General features: G+C 31.2%; 3 protein-coding genes and 2 pseudogenes across 9 annotated transcripts in view; 2 read left to right on the top strand and 3 right to left on the bottom strand.

The window, feature by feature from the left end:
* LOC125812487 (uncharacterized protein At2g37660, chloroplastic) overlaps positions 1-20,728 on the top strand; it is a 51,858-nt gene that overhangs the window by 6,336 nt on the left and 24,794 nt on the right. The gene's annotated exons all lie outside the window — the stretch shown is intronic.
* LOC125812567 (D-cysteine desulfhydrase 2, mitochondrial) overlaps positions 1-20,728 on the top strand; it is a 125,506-nt gene that overhangs the window by 98,471 nt on the left and 6,307 nt on the right. The window contains exon 1 of one of the 4 annotated variants that reach the window (XM_049492054.1): positions 20,245-20,414. The exons of 1 other annotated variant lie outside the window; for it this stretch is intronic. In XM_049492054.1, coding sequence (XP_049348011.1) covers positions 20,313-20,414 — 102 coding nt within the window. In that variant the 5' untranslated portion in view covers positions 20,245-20,312. Of the gene's footprint in view, positions 1-20,244; positions 20,415-20,728 lie in introns of those variants that run through there. 2 more of the 4 variants (XM_049492055.1, XM_049492057.1) reach the window with 2 other exon arrangements.
* Positions 349-855, bottom strand: LOC125812590 (ethylene-responsive transcription factor CRF1-like; annotated as a pseudogene).
* Positions 3,770-7,111, bottom strand: LOC125812580 (ethylene-responsive transcription factor CRF2-like; annotated as a pseudogene).
* LOC125812577 (ethylene-responsive transcription factor ERF034-like) lies at positions 9,887-12,758 on the bottom strand. 4 transcript variants are annotated; one of them, XM_049492071.1, is made up of 4 exons: positions 12,557-12,758; positions 11,015-11,479; positions 10,213-10,784; positions 9,887-10,073 (listed from the first exon to the last, which is right to left on the bottom strand). In XM_049492071.1, exons 2-3 carry the CDS (start codon positions 11,475-11,477, stop codon positions 10,213-10,215), a joined length of 1,035 nt encoding a protein of 344 aa, XP_049348028.1. In that variant the 5' UTR covers positions 11,478-11,479; positions 12,557-12,758; the 3' UTR covers positions 9,887-10,073. The 4 variants fall into 4 exon arrangements, with proteins under 4 accessions (XP_049348028.1, XP_049348026.1, XP_049348024.1 ...); XM_049492069.1 differs by having other exon boundaries at positions 9,887-10,784; XM_049492067.1 differs by lacking the exon at positions 12,557-12,758 and having other exon boundaries at positions 9,887-10,081; positions 11,015-11,531.

The raw sequence follows: 20,728 nt of genomic DNA, 5'->3' as shown, positions 1-20,728 counted from the left end.
CTCAACTCAAAAGAGAAGCTATTAAGAAAAGGGAATTGTCATAAGAAAAAAGTGACTGTAAAATATTAAGATACAAAATAAAATGAAGCAACAGATAGTAAAAACACCGTGAAGAATAAAAAACTATATGCAATTACTAGATACTTCTACTAATAAGGAGAAGAAGATACGAGGCTAGCCCCCTGCCTCTCTTACCGAAACCTTCTTTTTTACCGTCATGTCCTACAACTACTAAAATATCAACAATATTAATTTTCGAACTCATACTTATAAAAGTGCAATGAATCTGCCTATGAAAAGTTGAACAAATCAAGTTTAACTAAAATATGGATCTGCCTTTTGTCTTCCTTATTGGTGGCACGGTCTTGATGTGGTTGATTCCTTGGTGGCTCGAGAATGCTTGTCAAAGCATTAGAACCTCTTATTTCAATGGTTGTCTTGTCATATGCGAAAGCAGCTTCTATAGCAGTATCAAAAGTTCCCAACCAACGTCGAACATTCTTTCTTCCATCTTGAATCTCTGCTCCCCACCTTCCCGATTCTCGCCGTCTAACTCCCCTGTACTTCTTAACATTTTCAGGGAGTAGTTTGGTATCTTTCTTCTCTTTGGACGACATTCTTTTTGAAAAGACCTTGGTCTTTCCCTTTTCAATGATGATTTCGTGAAATATTTTTTTATGTCGCTTGGACTTCTCTCATTGAAGATTTTCCTCATCATCACCAGATGAGTCTGTGGCATTACTACCCAGCATGTAAATACGTACAAGATTTTTTTACCCTAACAATTTTTGAAGATTTTTCGATTGCCGCATTTCTTTTAAGCTCATCCTTGGAGGTCATTGCTTCAGGAAAAGAGAACAAAAAAAAAATAGAACGAAAATTCCATCAGACCAGACATGCATACACTTCATTTATGTTCATTTATTTGTTCTAATTTTGATTTGGCATAGAATTTAAGAAAATAAAGAAGAATTTTGAATCTTATAGTCTTAAACCTAAGGTATGTAGAATATAACGAAATGTCATTTAATTTTGTGAGTTCTTAAAGATATCACGTGGAAAGTTATAATTAAAGAGTTGTCAAAAAGGCAATAAACATCTTTTTTTAAATAGATTAAAAAGGACAGTAAGACAAATAAATTGAAATAGAGGCTAAAAAATCATTTGTCCCTAAATTTTGTATTCCTAGTCACAAATGAAGACTACATAATTTATTTAAAATGAGTCTGTTTTAGCCCTTAAAAAACTTTTTTAGTTTTATGACTTTATAAGAGATCTTCGTCTTTATACATAAGATATCTTCACTTTTACATATAAGAGATTTAAAATGGTCATTTTATTTTATTCAAATTGTAATAGGGTGAGAGATCTCACTTCTTCGAATGTTTATACCCACTCACTTATATTATATATTCTTATAAAGAACTAGAAAACCATTTCTCCTAAACTCGCTTAAAGTCCTAGATTTTTCTTTTGTTAAGTTATTTCTCTAGAGTTTCAAATAAAAAATTTCCCACACATTTAGAATGTCATAAATCCATCAATGAATATCATACAGTTCAAAAGATAAACTCTTCAAACCTAAAACAGTAGAATCTACGCATATATAAGTTTTAAAATGTGCTTGTAGAAGCACACAAAGAAACGAAGAAATGAGATCTTTTGTCTTCTTACAATTTGAACTAAGAAAATCATACATATTTAGCTTATCCGAACTCATTTTCGTAAAGCCCTGTGGACTCCTTAATTAATTAGCATCAAGGAAATTATACTATACTTAGACGTTTCCCCAGTTCTTTTCCTAGATCGCCCTACACCTTCCCTCACTCAGAATTCGTCCAAGCGTAGCCTAACCTTAAATTTACAACTCTTCAGACCAAAACTTTTCTCCCTCATTTTCTTTCACTAAAGGTTCCTTCATAACGGCCGAGAGGGTCGCTACACATACACATTTATGTGATACATTCAAAATTTTGAAAGTCAAAACAAGTTCTAGGCACAATTTTTACATACATGTTTTAAATTTTTATATCTAAAAAATCTGAAAAATTATTTTCTTCTATTCAAATTATGAAAAGCAAGAGATCTCATATCCAACTTAAAATCCTTGCTTCGCTTTTGTTATGTCATTTCTCTAGAGTTTCAAATTTTAAATAGAAAACTTTCACATAGTAAGGACAATGAATTTCATATAGCTCAAAAAATAAAAAGCTCAGAGACGAGAAGACTTAAAGAAATAGAATATACACATACAAAAGTCTTAAAATATGCTCGTAGAAGCACACATAGAAATAGGTAAATGTAATCTCTTCTCTTTTTATAATTTGAATAAAAACAATTCAAACTTTTTTTATGTAAAAATTAAACTTATTTTTCTGCCATAAAAACTCACATGTCAAACACAAATAATTACGTCAAAAATTTAACTGATAGCCCGAAAAAAATAAAAATGCTAAGAATTGAGCATATCTTGAAAAGAAACTCAAAAGCTCTCACACAAACTAGTAACTCTGATCATTCCACTTGCCTCTAAATCATTTGCCAAACTTTAGCAATCATCACTATATATAAATGGTTAGACATTTTTTAAAATATAAATAACTAATTCTTTGTACTTGAATTTGTTTCATTATAAGAATTTCCATTTTTCACATGTCATCATTTATGTGGATCAATAATTTAAAAAAAAGAATCAACAATAATTTACTAAATAGCAAATGTAACTTAGATTTGGTTATCAATTTTTATCAATCTTAACTTATATATATAAGGCAATTGTAGTATCAATACGGGGTTAAATTTTACATATAATCACGTAACTATCACTTTTTTCACAAAAAAAGTTATTTAACTAAATGGTGCACATTTTACTACTTTTTCATTAAAAAGAATCCTATGAGACATAGCCACTTAAAAATATGCAAAAACAATATAAAAGTCGAAGATCAGCTACCAAAAATCACATTCAAAAAGAGTGGAAAGAATCAAATTGTGCCTAGTATTTTTATTTTTTTTGAAAATGCATAAGTACCCCCTAACCTATGTCTGAAATCTCTGAGACACACTTATACTATACTAATGTCCTATTACCTCCCCCCCCCAACTTATTTTATAAATAATTTTCTACCCCTTTTCTGCCTACGTGGCACTATCTTCTAGGCCCAGCGCGTGTTGACAATTTTTTCAAGCTATCTGGTTGATAGTGTCATGTAGGCCGAAAAGGGGTAGAAAATTATTTATAAAATAAGTTTGGGGGGTAATGAGACCTTAGTATAGTATAAGTGTGTCTCTGGGATTTCGGACATAGATTGGGGGGTACTTATGCATTTTCCCATAAATCCTCAGTTCATGTAGTACTTACATTACACAGACCTCACTCCAGATTTTGTGGAAAAGAGAGATTATATTTGATGACCCTTGGCTCAAAAGAGAAGCTATTAGGAAAAGGGAATTGCTATAAGAAAAAAATGATTGTAATTTATTAAGATACAAAACAAAATGAAGCAACAGATTGTAAAAACACCTTGAATAATAAAAAACTATATGCACTAACTAAATACTTCTACTAATAAGGGGGAAAAGATACAGGGCTAGCCCTCTGTCTCCCCTACCTAACGAATCCTTCTTATTTACAGTCATGTCCTTCGACTACTAAAAGTTCAACAAATATTAACTTTTGAACTCATACTTACAAAAATGCGGTGAATCTGCCTAAGAAAATTTGAACCAATCAAGTTTAACTAAAATATGGATCTGACTTTTGTCATCCTTATTGGTGGCACGATATTGATGGGGTTGATTCCTTCGTTGGTGGCTCGAGAATGTTTGTCAAAGCGTTAGCACCTCTTATTTCGATGGCTGCCTTGTCATAAGCCAAAGCAACTTCTCTGGCAGTATCAAAAGTTCCCAACCAACGTCGAGCATTCTTTCTTCCATATTGAATCTCTGCTGCCCACCTTCCCGATTCTCGCTGTCTAACTCCCTTGTACTTCTTTACATTTTCTGGGAGTGGTTTTGCATCTTTCTTCTCTTTGGATGATGTCCTTTTTGAAAAGACCTTGGTCTTTTCCTTTGTAATGATGATTTCGTTACATATTATTTTATGTCGCTTGGAATTCTCTCCTTGAAGATTTTCCTCATCATCACTAGATGAGTCTGTAGCGTCATTATCCTGCATGTAAATACGTACAACACGCGGCATGATAATAGAACTTTTGCCCAATTGTTTGGTGAACTTTTTTACTCTGACAATTTTTGAGGATTTTTCAACTGCCTCATTTTTCTTAAGCTCATCCTTGGTGGTCATAGCTTCATTAAAAGAAAACAAAAAAATAAGCACAAAATGTCCATCAGACTACACATGCATACACTTTATTTATAATAGGAAATTCTTTCATTTGTTTGTTCTTATTTTGACTTGGCATGAAATTTAAAAAAATAAGAAGATTTTTAAATTTTGTTATCTTAAACCTAAGGTATGTAGAATATAACAAAATGTCATTCAATTTTGTGAGATCTTAAAGATATCACTTGGACAGTTAGAATTTAAGAGTTGTCAAAAAGGGAAAAGACATCCTTTTAAAGCAGATTAAAAAGAACAGTAAGACAAACAAATTGAAAGAGAGGCTAGAAAATCATTTGTCCCTAAATTTTGTATCTCTTGTCATAAATGAAGATTGCAGAATTTACTGAAAATGGTTGTTAGCCCTTAACAAACTTTTTTTAGTTTTATGGTTTTACAAGAGATCTTCTTTTTAACAAATAAGAGATCTAAAATGATCTTTTTCTTCTATTCATTTTGTAATAAGGTGAGAAATCTCATTTCTTAAGATATTTACATCCACACACTTAAATTCTATATTCTTATAAAAAAAAAAATAGAAAATCATTTCTCTCAAACTTACTTAAAATCCTAGTTTTTTTCTTTTGTAAGTTATTTCTCTAGAGTTTCAAATAGAAAATTTCTCACACAATAAGGATGTCATAAATCCATCAATGAATTTCAATTAGTTCAAAAGATGAAATCTTCAGGAAAAAAAAATCAAACCTAAAGCAATAGAATCTGCACATATGTAAAATATGAAAACATATATGTAAAGGACTAGAAATCTCCGCCACAGAAATTCACATGTCATACATAGATTACTTTAAAAATGTAACTGATGGTCCAGAAAAGATAAAGAAGCTAAGAATAGAACATACCTTGAAAATAAAACTCAAAAGCTCTAAGACAAATTAGTAATTCTCTGATCTTTTGTCTTGCCTTTAAATCTTTATATTTTCATTGTCATTTATATAGTTCAAACTTTAGCAATCGTCACTATATATAGAAATGGTAAGAATTTAAAATACAAATGTTAATTCTTTGTATTTGTATTTGAATTTATTTTCCCTTGTCATTCGTATCATATATGTGGACTAACAAAAAAGGAATCAACATTAATAATTTACTAAATAGTCTTGCCTTTAAATTTTTTACATTTTGATTGTCATTTATATAATTCATACTTTTGCAATCATCACTATATAGAAATGGTAAGAAATTAAAAGACAAATGATTAATTCTTTGTACTTGCATTTATTTTCATTTTCACTTGTCATTCTTATCATATATGTGGACTAATAAAAAATGAATCAACATTAATAATTTACTAAATAGTCTTGCCTTTAAATCTTTTACATTTTGATGATCATTTATATAATTTAAACTTTAGCCGTAGTCACTATATAGAAATGATAAAGAAATTAAAATACAAATCATCAAATCTTGTACTTGACTTGTCATTCTTATCATATATGTGGACTAATAAAAAAGGAATCAACATTAATAATTTACTAAATAGACTTGTCTTTAAATTTCTTACACTTTGATGGTCATTTATATAATTTAAACTTTAGCAATCGTCACTATGTATAAATAGTAAGAAATTAAAATATAAATAATTAATTCTTTATATTTGTATTTATTTTCATTTTCACTTGTCATTTTTATCATATATGTGGACTAATTAAAAAGGAATCAACATTAACAATTTAATAAATAGTCTTGGCTTTAAATCTTTAACATTTTGATGGTCATTTATATATATATAAAAACAGTAAGAAATTAAAATACAAATTATTAATTCTATGTACTTGAATTTATTTCCATTTTTCACTTGTCCTTCTTATCATACATGTAGACTTGGAATTAACATTAATAATTTGCTAAATCATATTCAAATGAGTAAAAGCAAGAAACTGAGCCTAGTATTTTTTTTTTTCTCCCTCAGTTCATGTAGTACTTACATTACATAAACTTAAAGCAGTATCTTGAAAGATCTTACAACAACCTTGAAGAATGAAAAAAATTATATGTAATTACTAAATACTTCTACTAATAAGAGGAAGAAGATACGGGGCTAGCCCCCTGCCTCTCCTACCTAATGAAACCTTCTTATTTACAGTCATGTCCTCCAACTATTAAAAAATTATCAATAAATATTAATTTTTGAACTCATAATTACAAAAGCGCAATGAATCTACCTATGAACAGTTGAACCAAACAAGTTTAACAAAAATATGAATCTGTCTTTTGTCTTCCTTAGTGGTGGCACAATCTTGATAGGGTTGATTCCTTTGATGGTGGCTCGAGAATTTTGTCAAAGCATTAGCACCTCTTATTTCAATGGATATATTGCCATAAGCCAAAGCAGCTTCTATAGCAGTGTCAAAAATTCTCAACCACATCGAGCATTCTTTCTTCCATGTTGAATCTTTGCTCCCCACCTCCCCCATTCTCTCCGTCCAACTCCTTAGTACTTTTTTACATTTTTTTGGGAGTAGTTTTGTATCTTTCTTCTCTTCGGAAGGCATCCTCTTTGAAAAGACCTTAGTCTTTCCATTTTTAATGATGATTTCTTTACATATCCTTTCATATCGCTTGGACTTCTCTCCTTGAAGATTTTCTTTAGACGAATCTATAGCGTTACTGTCTAGCATGTAAATACGTACGACATGCGGCAAGACAACAGAACTTTTGCCCACTTGTTTGGTGGATTTCTTTTACTATGATAATTTCTGAGGATTTTTCAATTGCCTCATTTTTCTTAAGCTCGTCTTTGGAGGTCATAGCTTCATGAAAAGAGAACAAAAAAAGAAGGTCAAACACATATGCAGACCCTTAAACTTGTCCCTAAATTTCATTTTGACACTCCAATTCAATCTTGTTCCATTTTAACCCTTCAACTCTAATTTTTATGTTCCATTTTGGCACTTCTAAGTGATGTGGCAGAGAGTGTGCATCACACATTCTCTAAGAGAGTGAAAGACGAAAAAAAAGTATTTTTAAAAAAAATAATAAAAGATTACCCTTCAACTCTATTTCTTTTATGTACCATTTAACACAAAATACTAATTTTATGATTTCTTTATTTCTATATATGTTATTCAACTGCAATTTTGCATTTTAAAAATCGACGATCATCTATTAATTATTGTAAAAAATTAAAACTGACGGATTATCATTTTTTTTTATAAAAAAAGTAACAATTTCTCTTTAAGAGTTTTCCTATATTTTGCGTGAAAATAACCGACGAAAGTGCGTCGATTTTTTTTCTTAAAAAAATCAATGACAACCCAACGAAGCCTATCGAGTTTCAACATTTTTTTGTAGTGTTATTAATTAGCAATGAACATGAGTTTTTTTTTACTCGTATTTAGTTGAATGAAAAATTAGAAAGCTGATATTTGAGTTATTCCAAGTAGACTAGATATGAAAAAAAATATATGTGATGTTATTTAAATTAACTAATTGTTTTTAAAAAAAAACCAACACACTTTCACCGATTATTTTTTCACACAATGATGTACATAAACTCTAAAAAAAAATTATTTTTTAAAAAAAATGATGTTCATCCATTATTTTTTAACACAATAATGGCATGTGAAGTACACACATCCCACATTGTTGATTCTTTGGAAAGACGTGCCAAAATGGAACATAAAAATTGGAGTTGAAGGGTTAAAATGGAACAAGGTTGAGTTGGAGTGCCAAAATGAAATTTAGGAACAAGTTTAAGGGTCTGCATATGTGTTTGGCCAAAAAAAAGCACAAAATGTCCATCAGACAGACATGCATACACTTCATTTATGATAGAAAATTCTTTCATTTGTTTATTCTAATTTTGATTTGAAACAAAATTTAAGAAAATATAGAAGACTTTTAAATCTTGTAGTCTTAAACAATAGCATTAAAAATGATTTTTTTTAGTTTAGTTTTATGGCTTTACAAGAAATTTTTGTCCGTACACACAAGAGATCTTCATTTTTAAACATAAGAGATTTAAAATGGTCATTTTCTTCTATTCAAATTATACTAGGGTGAGAGATCTCAATATTCAAATGTTTACACTCACCGACTTAAATTATATATTCGTCGTTTAAAGAACTAGAAAATCATTTCTCTCAAACTCACTTAAAATCCTAGATTTTTCTTTTGTTAAGTTATTTCTCTAGAATTTCAAATAGAAAACTTTTCACACGATAAGGATGTCATAAATCCATCAATGAATTTTGTATAGTTCAATCAATAAAATCTTCAAAAAAAAAAAAACTAAAGCAGTAAAATCTACACATATATAAGTTTTAAAATGTGTTTGTAGAAGCACACAGAGAAACAAGGAAATGAAATCTCTTTGTCTACTTACAATTTGAATTTTAAAAAATATCATTTTCTGATCTCTTATGTGTAAAAGTGAAAAGTATATCTCTGCCACAAAAATTCACATGTCACACATAGATAACTTCAAAAATATAACTGGTGATCCATAAAAGTTAAAGAAACTCAGATTTGAGCATACCTTGAAAAGAAACTCGCGCGAAAGCTCTCAGACAAATCAGTAGTTTTGATCTTTTGTCTTGTCTTTAAATCTTTTGCCTTTTGATGGTCATTTATATAATTCAAACTTTATCAATCATCGCAATATAGAAATGATAAGAAATTAAAATGCAAATAATTAAACTTTTATACTTCAATTTATTTTTATTTTATCACTTGTCATTCTTATCGATTATCATATAGGTGGACTAAAAAAAAGAAATCAACATTAATAATTCATTAAATAGTCACAAATATGTCATTGAACTTTTAAAAAAGACTCATCTATGTCATTCGTTAAAAGTTTGGCTCATCTATGTCATTTTCATTTGAGAAAATGCTCATTCATGTCATTATTTATTAAGGGAAAACAGTTTCAATCTCGCAAAACCATTTTTTACACATGGTCAATTATGATTTAGTCACATCATTAATTAAATTATTTTTTAAATGAACAAAGGCTAAAATATGCCACTGAACTTTGAGAAAAGGTTCATCTATGCATCCGTTAATAGTTTGGATCATCTATGGCATTTCAGTTAACAAATAATGACATGAATGAGCCTTTTCTCAAACGGAAATAACATAAATGAGTCAAACTTTTAACGGATGGCATAAATAAGTCGTCTCTTAAAATGCAATGGCATATTTAAGCCTTTTTCCATTACTAAATAGCACTTGCAACTTAGATTTTGTTACCAAATTTTATCAAACTTCTCTTATCATAATTATTTTCCTATGTAAGGCAATTGTAGTATCAATACGGAGTAAATTTCACATATGATCACGTAACTATCACATTTCTCATGTCATACATGCTACTCGTTACGCGTTTCATGCATGACTTTTATTATCGATATGTATAACTAGGTTACTGTTTCCCTTGATGCAGTAACAACGTTCAAGTATCGAAATGAACGGTAAAAAAAAAAGAGAAACTGGAAGTATAAGCCCAGTCAACAAAAGGAAGCAACAGTTTCCTCTATATCAAAAACATGCAGTAAAGCATTAAAATACCACTGTACATGCTTTAAGAACATCCCAGTAAGTTGGGAACTAACCAAGTTTAACACTAATGATAATGTACACCAAAATAGTAAAGCAGTTTCAAATCCCTGGCATCATCTGTGGGTAAAGATGGTGGCTAAAACAAGTAGATCTCCCCCTTCAGAAGCGGATGCAGCTTTAGTTTAACCGTTAACGGGTTCAAATGAACCTAGAATTCTTCACATGGTACATAGATGTATATGTGAAAAACTACTAAAAGTTCAACAGGTATTAACTTTTGAACCTCATAATTTCAAAGGTGCAATGGATCCGCCTATAGAAGGTTGAACCAATCAAGTTTAACTAACCTATGGATCCGCCTTCTGTCTTTTTAGTGGTGGCACGATGAAGTTGATCTTGATGGGGTTGTTTTTCTTCGCTGGTGGCTTGAGGATGTTTGTCAAAGCATTAGCACCTCTTATTTCAATGGCTGCCTTGTCATAAGCCAAAGCAGCTTCTAAAGCAGTGTCAAAAGTTCCCAACCAAAGCCGAGTTTTCTTTCTTGTATCTCGAATCTCTGCTGCCCACTTGCCCCATTTTCGCCGTCTAACTCCCCTGTACTTATTCACATCTTCTTGCATCAGATTTAAATCTTTCTTCTCTTTGGACTTCTTCTTTGAAATGACCTTGGTCTTTCCATTCTCGATGATGATTTCCTTTACACACGTCCTTTCATGTGTCTCGGACTTCTCTTCTTCATCCTTCTCCTCCTCGTCACTAGACGAGTCCGTTGTGTCATGGTCCGGCACGTGAATACGTACAAGATGCGGAAAGACTTGGGAAATTTCGCCCACTTGATTGATGGATTTTTCAACTACGTCAATTGCTGAGGGTTCTTTGACTCCCTCTTTTACCTGAAGCTCTTTCTTGGAGGCCATTGCTTCATGCAAAAAAAAGGACAAAGCAAGGAAAAGTCCATCAGACCGGACATGCATACACTTCATATATGATTAGAAATTCTTTCTTTAGTTTTATGTATTGTTGTTAAATGAACTTTTATCAATATGAGGTGACCGTACCGTCTATTCAGAAATATTTAGAAGGAAATTCAAATAAAAAGGAAATAAACAAACAGAAACAAAACTGCTCACTCTAAGAAAGTTTTAGTACCTCTTATTTCAATGGCTGCCTTATCATAAGCCAAAGCAGCTTCTTCAGCAGTGTCAAAAGTGCCTAGCCAAAGTCGAGTTTTGTTTTTTGTGTCTCGGATCTCTGCTGCCCATTTGCCCCATCTCCGTTGTCTAACTCCTTTGTACTTCTTCGCATTTTTTTGGAACAACTTTATATCTTTCTTCTCTTTGGACATCTTCTTTGAAATGACCCTGGTCTTTCCATTCTCAATGATGATTTCCTTTATACACGTCCTTTCATGTCTCTTGGACTTCTCTCCTTGAAGCTTTTCCTCCTCGTCACTAGATGAGTCTGTGGCGTCACTGTCTGGCATGTAAATACGCACAACACGCGGCAAGACAACAGAACTTTCACCCACTGGGTTGATCGATTTTTCATCTCTGGGAATTTCTGAGGGTGCCTCGACTGCCTCATTTTCCTTATGTTCATCCTTGGAGGCCATACCTTCATGAAAGAGAACCAAAAAAAAGCACAAGAAATCCATTAGACCAGACATGCTTACACTTCATTTATGATAAGAAATTCTACATTTTTATATAAAATTGTTTAATGAGCTTTTAGCAATATTTTTATTTTTTTTGATGAAGTAAGATGTTGTATTAGAAAGGCATCAAGAAGATGCAAATTACATACACAAATATATGGTTAACTCCTGAGAACAAAAACACCTATTTAATCAGGGAGTTAACCACAAGCAAAAAAAGAAATTCAAATTTTTGAGCTTTTAGCAATATAATGTGATCGTATCCTAACTCTTCCGATGTTTCAGAAGGAAATTCAAATAAAAAGAAATAAACAAACTGCTGAGTCCGAAATCCCATATCATTGGGACAAAAAGGAAATGAAAAAAAAAAATACTCCCTATGTCCCAATTTATGTGGCACCTTTTGAATTTCGAGAGTCAAATGAGTTTTTACTGTGATTTTTTCATACGCCTTTTAAATATTTTGAATTATCAATTATTACGACTTTTAGTACTTTTTAACAATTTCCAAATATGTAAATTTGATTTCAACAGAACTTCAAAGATTTCATGTCCAAATTTATGATCACAATTTAAAAATCCGATCTCAAAGTTCAAACTGTACCATATAAATTGGAACATGCTTCCCTGACAAACATGCTTTGCTATCAGGGGTTGATCGTACCTTTACGACAATGGTACTAACTTGTGTATCCCTTACCACAGATGAAGACTTGGTGCAGCAGAATTTACACCCACTCACTTAGAATCCTAGATTCAATTTTTTATGCCATTTCTTTCTCTACAGTTTCCAATAGAAAATTTCCATACATCAGAGAAGTCAAAATCCATCAATGAATTTGATATAGTTCAAAAGATGAAATGCTTAAAAAATTCAAAAAACGAGCAGACGTAAAGCAGTAGAATCTACACATAAAAATTTTAAAATGTGCCTCTTTGTGCGTGTAGAAGCACACAGAAACTTGCATGTCATACATACATTACTTCAAAAATGTAACTGGTGGCCAGAAAAAGAAAAAACTGAGAATTCAACAAACCTTGAAAAGATACTCAAAAGCTCTCAGACAAACCAGTAATTCTGATTTTCTGAATCTCTCTCTGTGGCTTCATAGATCTTTAGTATCTGAGCATATAGAAGAGTTGGGAAGCTCTCAGGGTACGTAAGACTGGAATTTTGTACACTATCAAGTCAACTAAAAGATATTTGCAGGTAACCATCCATAATATATGTTTAGTAACCTGAAAGACAAAGGCATGTAACTAGTAACATGTTAAAATATTCTGAAAATTAAAATACTTATGACACTATGAATATATGTACGTTAAATCTTGTTCGAATTTGCATGATCTACAAGTGGTGGCCGACAATGACAGAAAAGGTTATTGAAATTATTGTGAGTTAAGACTCATCAGTTATTGTTTTCTGAAGGAACCAACATTAATAATTTACTAATTAGCGGTTGCAACTTAGATTCAGTTACCAAATTTTATCAAAACTATTCTTAACTATCTTAACATTATCTTCCTATAAGGCAATTGTAGTGTAAATATGGTGGCCTAACTTAAACAATGATGAAGCATGTGCCACCCAAACTAACTGAGCGAAGTCGCATCCGCCCCATCTCAAGTACTTACCTTACAATGTCATAATCACATTAGTTTACCCTAATTTTTTCGATAGTTTATCATATGGTAACCTCTCTAATAAGAAAAGGTATAAATATGATTCTTTTCTGCCATCTGGAAAAGAGAATTTTTTGAGGAGATTGAGCTTTAAGCCAAAAATAAAAGAATCAAAATTAATATTATAATTAGTAACTAGCACCTACATCTTAGATGTGGTTACCAAATTCAATCAAACTCATGAAGTGTCGATTGCAGACCTAATTCAAACACGCGTGAAGCATATTCAACTCCAACTTTAACTAAAAAAGTTCTAAACTTCACTCTACATTATAGGCATTCTCTTGTCTATCTCAATATGACCATTGATCAATTATTGGGAAATGGTTTCCTAAAGCAACGTATGTTTTCTCCTATGAATTAACAATCTCTTCTTCAGAAGGATGGAACATCCCAAAGGTTTCTTTACAGTCGGAAGTTGCAGCAGCTTGTTGGTATCAAGCAACAACAGTTTCTTGGCCTTGGAAAAACATCTGGCAGCAAGGCTCTTTTGAAGGGCTTTTGCTTTTTTGGATTGTGGCTAGGGAAGCTTGCCTCACTCATTCCAACCGCCAAAAGAGAAAATTTCAGCTTTGCAGAAGGTTTCTAATGGGTGAAGAACACTCTGAAGATGTTGGACACCTTTTCTTGCATTGTAAAGTTACAAGTCAGTTGTGGTGCACGTTGTTGGCAATCTTGGCATGTCTGGACCATGCCAAAAATCACTTTTAGGCAACTACAATGTTGGCAAAGAGGGGTTGTGCAAAAAATCACGAAAGACTTAGAATACCATTCCTCAGGCCATTTGGTGGATTGCATGGCTTGAAGAATAGCAGAATTTTTTAAGGCAACAGAAGAAATATACAATCTTAAACAAAGATGTATATTTTTGCTAGCTACAGTTTTATCAAAGGCGAAAGGCGCAAAAAATCTCTAAGAACTAAATTTGGACTTCTCTTAGAGGATGTTTGGATTGGCTTAAAAGTTGGCCACACCTACTTTTAAGTCAGTTTTTTACTTCGGGAAGTGTTTGGCAAAGGTTAAATATAACTTAAAATAAGTTTAAGATGACTTAAAATAAGTTAAAAACCAAAAGTAGGTCTCCCCCTACTTTTTTTTTTAACTTAAAAGCTACTTTTATTAGATAAGAAAAAAAAACTACTTTTTTTAAGTCAATCCAAACGGGTTGTATTCTTGTTTTATCTACTAGTTTGATGTTTACTATTTCCAAGAAACTAAATTGGCAAACAATGTGGAATCATATGCTAAACAATAATGGGCTTGCAGATGGATGAGATGTGGACTTCTTGAGGCTGAAGGGAGCAAAGGAGGTATCCTCATAATGAGGGATAGTACACATTCTGCAAATAATTAACAATTTCCACTAGAATGAGATTTTTGAGAAGTCTCTCAATGCTACTTCAATAGCTCTAATACCTAAGAAGTTTGGAACTCAAAAATTAAAAGATTTCAGACCTATAAGTTCAATAGGGGGAATTTACGAGGTCATTTCCAAGCTACTCACAGAAAGACAGAAGACTGTCATGGAGAAACTACTGGATGTGCATCAAGTGACCTTTTTGCAGGGTAGACAGACTATGGATGCAGCTTTGCTTGCTAATGAGTTGGTGGATTCTAGAGTGAAATAGAAAAGGCCTGGATATTGAAAAGGTCTATGACCATGTCAATTGGGCTTTCCTTATAAACACACTAAGAAACATGGGTTGCATATCCAGTGTGATGTTTTTTGTCCTAATAAATGGAAGTCCTGAAGGTTTCAATCCAATAGGGGTTTGAGACAAAGAGATCCTTTGTGTTCTTTTTTTTTACTAGCCATGAAGGGGCATGATCAGAAAAGCCAACTTTAATGGATGAATTAAGGGGTTTGGATCTCAAACTAACAGAGGTGAATGCATGGAGATCACACATTTGCCTTATGCAGATGACTATTTGGCGTGTTCTTTTAATAACCGTGGTATTCGACCAGCTTAGGCACGCACCTCGACTAATTCCACCTCCCACCAGCAACAACAGGAACCATGTAATTTCGTCTACCGAGACTAGAACATATGGGAAGAAATCGCCTGGTGTTTTTGTCTCAACCCGAGACATCAGATACCATAACTAGAGTCTTCTCCCAAAATGGATCTGGAGATTCTGTAATGAGGACAGGTCCCTCTGGAAGACATACACGGCACAGAAATATGGTTTGATGAACCACTGGACAACAAAAGAAGTGAAGACTACATATGGATGCAGTATATGGAAAACTATTAGAAGGGAGTGGAATAAATGCAGTGATAATCTGAGCATAAAGGTGGGTGATGGGGCAAAAACTTCCTTATGGTAAGTTAGCTGGATTCGCAAAGCAATCTTAGAACTTTATTCCAGGATTTAAACCTTATCAGGATTTGAACTTTATTCACGGGAACTTCTACTATACCAGACAAACCAGTCTAGAAGCTGCGGAACAAAGGGATTTTCTCTGTTAAATCAGTGTATAGGGAGAAAAACAAACCTGACAATTTACCCATTGTTTGGCCTTGGAAACTAATTTTTGGAACATTTTCTACAGGTAGCCTCATTAGAAATAATAAAATACAATGCACAAGTAGTTAGAAACTGGTTGAGCAACTATAAGAAAATTTAACTGCAAACACATATGCCTACCAACAAAATAACAATTAATTTCTTTCCATTACTCCAGTATAAGCTTAAATGAGGATATAATATATTTTCTCGTAGTTTTTGGTCCCTCAATTTCTGCTACTACATATTGTTAATCGTGCTTTAGTTATCATTTTATTTTATTGTGATTACTGATCATTTCCTCTCTACGCTTTAGAATGTTCCCCTATTATTTCTGATGTCTTAATTACTTGTGTTTTCTCCTTATAAATCTATTTTTGATATGTTTTACTTAAACCTGAGGTCTTTCGAAAAAAAGACTCTACCTCCACAAGATAGGGTTAAGGTCTGCATTTTTGTTATTGAGTATATAACATTTCCATTAACTTCCATAGTCAAATGAAATTTATATCTTTTTTGGTTGAAAATTTTAAAAAATTTCCATTGTACCCTTTTTAATTATTGAAATGATAGAAGGTTAAAACTCCATGCTTTCAGAAACAGAGTAGCATAACTTCTCAGTTCACTCATATTTACTCCAAATACAGCTATCATTAACAGAATTTCAAAGTTCGAACTATTCAAGGATTGCTAAACTATTTGCAGAATTTATTTTTTCACAAAATTCATGTTGGATTCAGTGTCTGATGCTTTATGCTTTCTAAAAACAACAACAACAACAAGAAAATAGAGAAGGAACAATTTACCTTTACTGCCGTGAAAAGCTACCGGCGGCGAACAGCTGCGGTGGCGAAGACGGTGGGGTTAGGGCGGTGGAATCCAGAGCCAGTAAGAGACACATGTTTTTTGAAGTTTTATATATTAGGGATTTCATAATAATTTTTAAAAATGAAAATTTTAGAAAAATAGAATCTGAGAAGCGAAACTTCGTCGTTTTTGCGCTTATAGTAGTTGATAAGCATATACAATTTCATAGACCATCATTAAAATTTGGGAATTTTACCCGAATTTCATAGGGTTAAAAGTTAATTATATTTTATTCCTATCTTTTTTCAAACTAGAAAAATTCCTTAAATTTGGTGGAATCCACATACATCTGAAAAAGTCCCGATACATCACGTCACGGTTTTGGATACATCTATCATCGTCCCGATATATCGCGTCTTCATTTCGGATACATCACCCAACGTCATGCATCGCGTGCATCCCGATACATCGCGTAAAGTAATGTATTCTGCCAATATATCACGTAAATTGATGTATCTGAGAATATGAGAGAGTAGGAATTTTTGTAATTTTTTCAAATGGTAGAAAATTTTAGCGAATATGGTAAAATAAGTTGTGTAATTTAAGTATTTAGGCCATCATGTAAAAATTTGCAGAAAAAAAAACTCATTTTCAATGTGGAAAAATTGTTTGTTTCGTATCATGTGAAAGTATTATATTACAGAAACATTAATTATTTATATATTGTTGATAAAATTATACTATGTGTTTGAAAGTTTGTAATCACTCCAATTTATTAATAAAAGGAATGAAAATATATAATCGAACAATACAGCGTCTTAAAATATTCTGATATCTTATTTAAGAATTTTAATATTTACAAAAAAATATTTTAAGAAATGCAAATTGCATATCCAAATAAAATGTCAATTCTATATCAGTTTAATTTCATATCATAAGTCTATATCACATGTCCAAGCGCCTACTTATATATACATCCAAAATTGAAAATGTCAATTAAGATCAAGCAAAAAGAATACAATATTATCTACATCTTGAAAGAGTTTACCAAATAAATTATTTTATTTGTTTCTGGTTACATACCAAATAAATTATTAATAGTACACAAAATTATATACTAAATGTTTCTTTTTGGTTCTGCATCCTACCAAACCACCCCTAATGCTTCACGTAAGAAAAAAAACATAAAGTTGACTTTAACTCTAAATTTTAAAAGGAAAAAAAGTCAAATATGCCCCTAAACTATTCGAAAAGGTTTAGATATACCCTTCGTTTAAAGTTTGGCTCACTCATGCCCTCGTCGTCCAACTTTTCATCTAGATATGCCATTATGTGCGTTAGTTGGCTTGCTGGACATATCCAGCTCATTTTTCATTTCTTTAAATGTCACATGGAATTGTCATGTCATTTTGACTTTACCACATGACATTTATATGAAAATTGAAAGGTAACAATTATGCCCCTAAAAAATTCGGAACTCATAAACACCTAATACGACACATAAATCAACCCCCCTTTTAAATAAACTACCCGACCCGTTTTCAACAATTTTATTTAAATTTTTACCTTTTTCAGTAAATCCCGAAAATGAGTAATTGATTAATAAAAAATATGAAAAAAAATATAAAATAAATATTGTAACCTTAAATTCAACAATTTCAACAATTTTTTTTATTTTATTTTTGGTAAATCCCGAAAATGAGTAATTGATTAATAAAAAATATGAAAAAATATAAAATTAATGCCAAAAAATCACAAATAAATATAGTAACCTTAAATTCAAAATTTAAACAATTTTTTTTAATTTTTATTTTTTTCGGCAAATCCCGAAAATGAGTAATTTATTAATGAAAAATAGGAAAAATATGAAAATATATATAAAATTTACGTCAAAAATTCACAAATAAATAGAGTAACATTAAATTCAACTAAGTTTTATTTTTTTCGGTAAATCCCAAAAATGATTAATTGATTAATAAAAAATAGGAAAAATATAAAATTAAATTTTTTAATTTTATATATTTTTTCATATTTTTCCTATTTTTTTATTAATCAATTACTCATTTTCGAGATTTACCGAAAAAAATAAAATTGTTGAATTTAATTTTACTCTATTCATTTGTGAATTTTTGGCGAAAATTTTATATTTTTTTTCATATTTTTCCTATTTTTTATTAATAAATTACTCATTTTTGGGATTTGCAGAGAAAAAATTTTAAAAAATTGTTGAAATTTTTGAATTTAAGGTTACTATATTTATTTGTGATTTTTTGGCGTTAATTTTATATATTTTTTGTTAATCAATTACTCATTTTCAGGATTTACCGAAGAAAACAAATAAAAAAAATTGTTGAAATTGTTGAATTTAAGGTTACAATATTTATTTGTGAATTTTTGGCATTAATTTTTTTTTTTTTCATATTTTTCCTATTTTTTATTAATCAATTACTCATTTTCGGGATTTATCGAAAAAAATAAAAAATTAAACAAAATTGTTGAAAACGGGTCGGGTAGTTTATTTAAAAGGGGGTTGATTTATGGGTCGGATTAGGCGTTTATAGGTTCAAATTTTTTAGGTGCATAATTGATCCCTTTCCATTTTCATATAAATGTCATGTGGTAAAGTCAAAATGACATGGCAATTCCATGTGACATTTAAATAAATGAAAAATGAGTTAGATATGTCCAGCAGACCAACTAACGCCCATAAGAGCATATCTAGACGAAAAGTTGGACGACAAGGGCACGAGTGAGCTAAACTTTAAACGGAGGGTATATAGATCTTTTCGAATAGTTTAGGGGCATAAGGACTACTTTAATGAGCAATTTGACCATAAGAATTATTTATTTTCTAAAAAAACTTTTATTTATTAAAATAAAAATTTATTGCAATTCGGTCACATTTAATCATAACAAAATTAAAAGTATATTTAAAAATAGAGAAAATTTTAGAAATAACAAAAATAATAGACATAATAAGACTCTATAACTATAATTTCGGTAATTGTGCTTCATAATTCTAGTTACGTTTGCTATGGAGATTGGAGGCTGTAGTTTGTATATTTCGCTTGTCCATTTGTATATTTTGCTTGCAAATATACAAACAGAGTAAGTATATACAAATGGAGGCTGCGGTTTGTATATTTTGCTTGCCCGTTTATATGTTTCACTTGCATGTTTGTATATTTCATTTGCGAATATACAAACATGGTAAGTATATACAAATTTTGTATTTATACATATAGGAATATTTTAGAATTTCGTTTGTATATTCTACCAATATACAAATAGGGTAATTTATTATGATTTTTTCATAAATCGTATATAAATATCTAGGGTAAGCATATACAATTCTGAATTTATACAATCATGAACCGAATTTTATAAATTCTGAATTTATATAATCACATACCAAATTATACAAATTCTGAATGTATACAATTAGGAAACTAAATAGCAAAAATTGGAAAAACTATAACCGCAAATTGCAATTTCTTATATTGTATCTATAGTACATAATATAGGCTAAAAATTTGTTATTCCGCATAAGTTTCCCAAAATCAAACAACCAAATTATAACCGAATGCAATTTCAACTTCAAATATTTTCTTAAAAAGAAATTCAAAATAAAATAATATTTAATTTCTATGACTAATTTTTTTTTCCTAGTAAATCATCAACTAGCCCAAATATACCTCTTGGCGGCTGAAGTAACATCTCTGGCAATATCACTTCACATGTTGATACAGAAATTGCAGCACAGAGAGAGATGATTCTTGAAAATTGAACAGAAAAATGTTGAAATGCACAAAGTTTCAATGGCAGCAGCCAAAAAATGGGATGATTTTATCTTCTGCATTCAACCTTCATTGTGGTTCATCTCCTAATGGTCTCAAGGTTTACCCTTTTTTATCTTTTCCTCTTTACCCCATTCTTGATGTAAAGATTCAAACTTTTACTTGTGTATGTTGAAATTAGAGTATAATTGTGTTAAGAACTGTAAAAACTTTGATTAATAGATAGATTTCAATGGTGTTTGTAGTTCGGGGCATAACTCAAGCCCAAAAGCTAGCTTACATGGTGAGGATTGTCCAAATTCATGTAAGAAGACCAATTAACCATATTCCCTGCCCCTCTCCGCGCTCACCCAAACATGAGTAATTGAAGCGTGGACAATATAATATGGGGGATCCAACATTGGTGAACAAAGA

This window comes from Solanum verrucosum, unplaced genomic scaffold (assembly GCF_900185275.1).
Source record: "Solanum verrucosum unplaced genomic scaffold, falcon-dt-bn FXZP01000120.1, whole genome shotgun sequence".
Classification (NCBI taxonomy): domain Eukaryota; kingdom Viridiplantae; phylum Streptophyta; class Magnoliopsida; order Solanales; family Solanaceae; genus Solanum; species Solanum verrucosum.
Note: the sequence above shows the minus strand (reverse complement) of the source record. Positions and strands in the feature narration are given on the sequence as shown.

Excerpts from the sequence above, each read along its gene's own strand:
- LOC125812577 (XM_049492067.1), bottom strand. The coding sequence starts at position 11,531 with ATGTCTGGTCTAATGGATTTCTTGTGCTTTTTTTTGGTTCTCTTTCAT. Across the intron at positions 10,785-11,014 it reads GGCAGCCATTGAAATAAGAG|CAATGGCCTCCAAGAAAGAG; the intron begins GTACTAAAACTT and ends TTTTGCATGAAG.